Below are 6,296 nucleotides of genomic sequence, written 5' to 3' on the forward strand. Positions count from 1 at the left end.
GATTCTTCCACGCCAAGCTTTGTGCAAATTGTTCTGCATGCATTGATCGTTTCTTTAAATGTTTTTGTTTGTTAAATATGATATAAATTTGCTATGCTGTTCTGTTCAACGGACAGTTAATGACAGTTGAAATAACAGTTTAAGTTTTAGTGACCGGAGAAAACATTGGGTTAACATTGATTTTATAGAGGCTTCTCTTAATACTCTCAAAAAAACTTTAGAAACTGGTATCGATTTATTCACAAACTCGAAAAATTTCGGTTCTTACAAGTAACGAACTTGTTGCACATGTTGACAACATAGGATATTGGGTGAATATCTAAAGAGGACTTTTTCCGGGGCTAATGAAGTTTTCCTGAAAAAAAATTGTATCTTATTTTTGCTAAGGATCGGAGCCTACTACGGTTCAACCGGCTAAGTATGGTGTTTTTTCAAACGAGAAATCTAGTGTACCACAAAACTGATGATGTTAAGGTCTCTGTGGGCAAATATAGAGTTCGAAATATAGGTTACGAGTGTGCGCCTGGCTCCCGGTCCACTCCCCCTCATCTCCTGGAAAAAAGCGTGGGAAACAGAGTTTTTTCCCTACGAGGTACGCTAGAGTGCGCTACGCTTTGCGCAAGCGGTCGAAAATCAATCAGGTCTTCTCACCAGCCTATTCAAGTGGAACCAATGAATAAGTTGCTGAGGGGACTGGAGCGTGTACAAGAGTGCCGCGTCCTAACGTATCTCGTAGGAACTAAGTCGGTTCCCACGCTGTGTTGCAGAACGATTATGAGGAATTGAGCGAGATCACGCTTACATTCGTAATTTACATGTCGAGCGTTACATTTGCCCACAGAAACCAAACATCGTCAAGTCGTGATACGCTGCCTTTGTGATTTGCTATATTGTGGCAATAACGACATCGGTTTCATCTTTCCTAAGAAACGATTATAACCAAAAATATTTGAATCTCTCGATTCTAACCGCTGTGGAATGAGAGAAGAATATAGCAGCAGCTCACGGACTCACCCTTTTTTGCTTCATAAATTTCTGCTCTTGTTGAGCTATTACTTCTTTATGGATTTTGTGATGTACGGTAACAGCATCTTCATCTGTCTGTAATAGAAGCACTAACAGTTTATTTAAAAAAAAAAAAAAAACTTTTGGAAGTTTATATCCCTCATCATCTTAAAATAAAGACAAAATTCTTTGAATACGAGTTATACTTGCCAACCTTGAGGAAGCCGAATAAGTGCACTGCCACAGATATTATAATGAAAATGATGATGTACACTAATTCAAATACTAAAAACCAGTAAGGTTTGATGCCCGATTCCTCTAAAATGAAAAATACATACATCTGAAATACTATGTTTAAACCATCTGAATCTTTAGGTCTACTTTTTCCTTTTTCGGCGCCGGGGAAGCACCACATTAACGAAACTAATGTTGCTTCTTCAACAAACTTAGTCGAAATAATAGCGCGCAGCATAGCCTCCTAGATAACATAGGAGCTGCCTTGAACTACACCTTACAGTATTTTAATGTATCTTGCACTAAGCATACGCAAACGCCTCATTACATTACTTATTAGCAACGATGAGCAACCCTGCTTTTGTCCTAGTCGGTCTAAGATTGATCAAGTGTTTATTTTGAGGAGAGTGATTGAAGTTTGGCAGTGGTAATCGAAACCTCTAGTTAGTTTTTTTGAACCTCTAGGCCAATTTCGACCCTCCTCACACAGGTGGATTTCTCAATGCGCTTTGCGCCGATAGAGTTCCAGGAAAATTCGTACGCCTAATAAACGACATGAATAGAAAACTGCGGTTCGAAAACCACCATTCGAAGTAGAAACTGAAGTGTGACGTTGGCCGTGACCGAACTCTTCCGGTTCAATGTTGTCGTCGATGAAATGCGAGGAACAGTTGAGCACTGCTCTGCCTATGCTATTTTAGCACCGTCTGCACGTCCCTTGGCGGATCTCGAGTATGCCGACAATATAGTAATATTCGCTTCTAACATCGCGAAGTTACAACTTGTTAACCTTGTATCGAAATTAGCTGCAGCCTACGGACATGGAATGCAAGCAGATGTGGGTTCGAGACCCTCAACGATAGTCAGGGTTGACGGACAACCTATCTGTCGTTCTCGTGGATGAGTTCTGTTATTTAGGTTGTAAGCTGAAGAACGATGACAGCTACGACAAAGATATTCAGCAAAGATACGCTAAAGCTAATTCGGCATGTCGGCGTGCAACTCATTGACCATTTGTCTGTGGTCGACCACCATCGCCAACGAAGTCAAGCTACGAACATACCTAGCCGCAATTCGCTCTATCATGGTGTACTGATCGGAAACTTGGGCAGCGCCGTCAACGGTGATGGAGAATCTCGACTGCATAGAAAGGAAGCTTTTAGGCTACTTTCGGCCAATGGTGTACCATTACGAAGAACTTTTTCTTAGAAGTGGATAAGGTGTACCGGCAGATGACACGAGGAAAACACCAACAACAACATCCTGCCCGCCTTTCTGAAGTAGTCACAGAAAACCGTCTTCGCTTCTTTGGTCACGTTATGAGGAGACCGTCTGATCGTCTTGTTCATGTTGTTCTGAGGATGCTTCCAGATCCTAACTGGAAAAGGTCTCTTGGAGGTAGAAGAAAGTTCTGGACGGAGGAGGTGAAGGAGGATCTGAGGACAACAACACAGTTTAAGAGAATTTTCTGATTGAATTTGGCTTTCATTATTTTGTAGTGTATATTTAATCTCATACGGAAGTGTCGATTTAAAGAAAAGCCCAAAATATTGATTGCACGAAATCGTTCCTAGCTACAATAAAAGATGTAGGATTCATATCTACCCGAATCAGAGGATTCAGACATCGACCGCCTGGGTGAGTAGTACGAGTGGTAAATACATCACTAATCACCACAACAGCAAGCTCTTAGCTAATGCTGATATAAACATTTCTGTGGGCTTTTCGTCTTAAAGGAGCTCAGCTTGATTAGTGTCATAGTTAGATCATCCAGATGAGATTGTTATTTCTTCTATGCGATCGCATCACTTCCTTCCGATGGGTGAAAGGAAGAGGAGGAAGGAAGGAGGAGAGGGGTGGAATTGAGTATGTTTGTTTCCAAAACAATCTGGACATAAGGAATAGCAGACTTTAGCCGTATGCTGGGAGGTAGTACCTATTTTCAGTGTTTGGGGACTTTTCTGTATATGAAAGCACTAGTAAAGAGAGTGCAAAAACGAATTAGAACTGGAAGCTCGCAGGCGAGTAGGCCTTGACGGGGAAGGAAAGCACAACGAATTTTATAGACAAAAGTCATTATTTATTAAGTCTAGACCCAAACGGGGCGGGTGTGGCGCAGTCGGTTAGAGGTCCGTTGTAGCCACACGGTCGAAGGTTCGAAACCGCCTTAGTGCAAACCAAGCCTTTCATCCCTCCTGGGTCGATAAATTGGTACCAGACTTGTCTGGGAGGATAAAAACACTGACTTGATCATCGGCTGGCCCCCGCAAGTCATTGTATAAGCCCAGTTACACGTTCGTTAAAGGCATCACCCCACGAATCCAAGGTGGTACGGATTTCAGGTAGAGTATTCGTATACGGGATCGTAGATTATGGAGAAGTGGGTGATTCCGTCAATTTCATCCTAATTGCCGAGAAAAAAATTAACGAAAACCGACAGAATCACCCCCTCTTCTTAATCTACGATCCCGTATACGACCATTTCACCTGAAATCAGTCCCACCTCAGATTCCTGGGGTGATGCCTTTAACCTCAAACGATTCTGAATTGAAGTGAACGTGGTGGCACATCCCTAGCGGATTGATTAACGCCAGACACTTTATCCTTTATCCTTATCCTTCACTAGTGAGAACCAAACGAGTTCACCGTGATGGCTATGACGGACCTACTCACGGTCAGCACCTCGTATAAGCCGAAGTTGTTGTCGGCCGCAAAATATTCTTATCACATGATGCTACTATCACATCGTATCGTTTGAAATCGAATGACTACGATGCTTTTGTGACATTCTTAGTTGGTCTGACTCAAGAAGTGGTGGCGGTGTACTAACTGGTCAGTTTTCGTGTCTCACAAACCCGTTTCTCAAATTGGATTCATTCCAGATTTCTTACTAACTCGAGATGTTACTACAACACCTTATATTTTGGACAATACTTCTTACTTTAAACCTCGTAATAAACTGCAGTAAGTCAGTTGAAAATTTGCAACAACTATTTCCTTTAGAAAATAATATTTACAGAAAAGGCACGACAATCCGCAGGTAAAGGAGCAGGTGAGTGCAATTCTTGTCCTGCTAGGAAAAGGTTTAATAAAACAGTTTCAAATCTTTCAAAAATTATAAATTATAGTAGAGTCAAAATGGCATAAAGCACGATACAGTTGCGTAAGCGGTTGCGCTCGAAGCGGCGGCGGTGGAGGATAGCGGCTGAAATCCGTGGTAGGACCATCGCGAACTGACTGCAGCAATGAACGCTGGTAGCAGGGGTCCTCTCTCGATCCTAACCGTTACGCTTCAACGCGCCGCTTCGAGCGCAGCCCCTTACACAACCGCAACGTACTTCATGTCATTTTAACATGACTATAAATTAGATTAATTGTCAAATGTGTTTTCTTTCAGCACCACCCTCTAAAGAGAAAAAAACGGATAAGACGGATAAGAATAAGGTGATTATGTGATTGTTGATGTTCCGAGAAACTACGAATTATTTCATGAACTAAATTGGAACGTACAACGAAAAATTGGAAGCTGGAACGTACAAAAATTCTTACAATGTTGTTTTTAAGGAATCAGGAAAAGAAACTGACAAGGATAAAGACAAAGATAAAGAGAAGGATAAGGATAAAGATAATGATAAAGACAAGGAAAAAGATAAGGACAAAGGCAAAGAGAAAAAGGTTTCAGAATTTTAACTAAAGCAATCCTAGCAGTCTTTTTACATCTTTTACATTTCTCTATTAATTTCATTGGAACTTTTACTGTATTTCTAGGAAGGATCTGATAAAACTGAAAAAGTAGAGAAGAAAGAAGATAAAAAAGAGGAAGAAGGAGTATGTGGTGAAATTATCATCATAAAAAATGTTTTGAAGGGCACAACATACATTTAAGGATGACGAAGATAAGGAGCGAGAAGAAAGAAAGAAACGAAGGAAGGACAAAGAGGACAAGGCAAAGAAGGAAAGAGAAGTTATGATTAAGGAAGCACTCGACAAAGGTATTCGTTTTTCTTTTCAGGAAACCTGTTGTTTTCAACTCTTCTCGTTCTCGTTATGATTGTAATTATAAAATACATAATTATATTATATAAATAAATTATTATAAAGTAAATAATTAAGATTGTGATTGTAATTATAAGAGGAAATCTTTTAGGTAATTTGCGTCCTGCTGATGACAACGAGACAATCAACGAATGTGTTAGCGACTGGAATGGGCCGGTGGCAAAACGAAAGATCTAACATCAATTGTATCTGCCCTTACCAACAATGAATTGGAAGAATTACAGAAGAATTTTTAAGTACACTATCAAAAACTCATCAGTAGAGTCCTTGAAAGAGTGAAGGCTCGGTAGAAGTTAGCAATGTCTGCCCCAAGAAGGTAGTTCTTGAATGAAGGAAACAGTTTCTATGAAATATTTTACTATTGAAATAGTAACCGACTTTAGACTTAGCTTTGGTTTAAAAGCAGAATTTAAAAGAAGTAAAATTTGACGGTGTTTTTTTTTCTAAAGCTAAGAATTCCAAAGCCAAAGCTGTATTGGAATGGACTCGAATCTTTGGTCGGTTATCCAGTGTAGAACATGGATGCCCCTTTGTGTGCAAATAGTCGAAGGAAAAGTTCTTTCGCTCCGGTATACCCTTGGTTAGGAAGTTTATAGAAGAACTGCTTTTACCTGAGTTCCAGTACCCCCCTATATGGCAAAGGAGATCCATCAGAAAACCAAACAGCCAAGCTGAGCCATCTCCCTTATTCTCCTGAGAAATTCCCTCTAATTATCACTTATTCCGTTCCCTTAAGGGTACGGAATAAGTGTAAGAGAACTCTCATTAAGATCTACCACATTATTCGTGCTGTTCCCGTCTTCTTCAGCGTCCAACCACCTCCCCCCCCTTCCCCGGTTCCAGAAATCCGGAAAAGGGGATCGCTGAGCTGCCCACCAGGTGGACTATGGTGACCAACGGTGGTGATTATGTTGTTGATTGATTTCCATTGGATGCGAAATAAAAAAATGAAGGAAAAAAAAACGAAGAACAAGAAATTACAAAACTGACAAGATTTTCTT

General features: G+C 40.5%; 3 protein-coding genes across 4 annotated transcripts; 2 read left to right on the forward strand and 1 right to left on the reverse strand.

Annotated features, from left to right (window-relative positions):
• Positions 1 to 319: 319 nt before the first annotated feature.
• Positions 320 to 2,866, reverse strand: RB195_007957 (uncharacterized protein; the record flags this gene model as incomplete). 2 transcript variants are annotated; one of them, XM_064181874.1, is made up of 4 exons in its annotated part: positions 320 to 355; positions 1,015 to 1,101; positions 1,220 to 1,323; positions 2,845 to 2,866. In XM_064181874.1, 4 exons carry the CDS (start codon positions 2,864 to 2,866, stop codon positions 320 to 322), a joined length of 249 nt encoding a protein of 82 aa, XP_064038628.1. The 2 variants fall into 2 exon arrangements, with proteins under 2 accessions (XP_064038628.1, XP_064038629.1); XM_064181873.1 differs by lacking the exon at positions 2,845 to 2,866 and adding an exon at positions 1,387 to 1,477.
• RB195_007958 (uncharacterized protein) lies at positions 1,898 to 2,249 on the forward strand (the record flags this gene model as incomplete). The annotated part of the gene is made up of 2 exons (XM_064181875.1): positions 1,898 to 2,081; positions 2,158 to 2,249. The coding sequence occupies 2 exons, from the start codon at positions 1,898 to 1,900 to the stop codon at positions 2,247 to 2,249; spliced, it is 276 nt and encodes a 91-aa protein (XP_064038630.1).
• A 1,273-nt stretch (positions 2,867 to 4,139) lies between the features above and the next one.
• Positions 4,140 to 5,472, forward strand: RB195_007959 (uncharacterized protein; the record flags this gene model as incomplete). Its single annotated transcript, XM_064181876.1, has 7 exons — positions 4,140 to 4,203; positions 4,259 to 4,291; positions 4,637 to 4,683; positions 4,804 to 4,914; positions 5,008 to 5,067; positions 5,126 to 5,231; positions 5,387 to 5,472. 7 exons carry the CDS (start codon positions 4,140 to 4,142, stop codon positions 5,470 to 5,472), a joined length of 507 nt encoding a protein of 168 aa, XP_064038631.1.
• Between the last annotated feature and the right edge of the window lie 824 nt (positions 5,473 to 6,296).

Source organism: Necator americanus, chromosome I (assembly GCF_031761385.1).
Source record: "Necator americanus strain Aroian chromosome I, whole genome shotgun sequence".
Classification (NCBI taxonomy): Eukaryota; Metazoa; Nematoda; class Chromadorea; order Rhabditida; family Ancylostomatidae; genus Necator; species Necator americanus.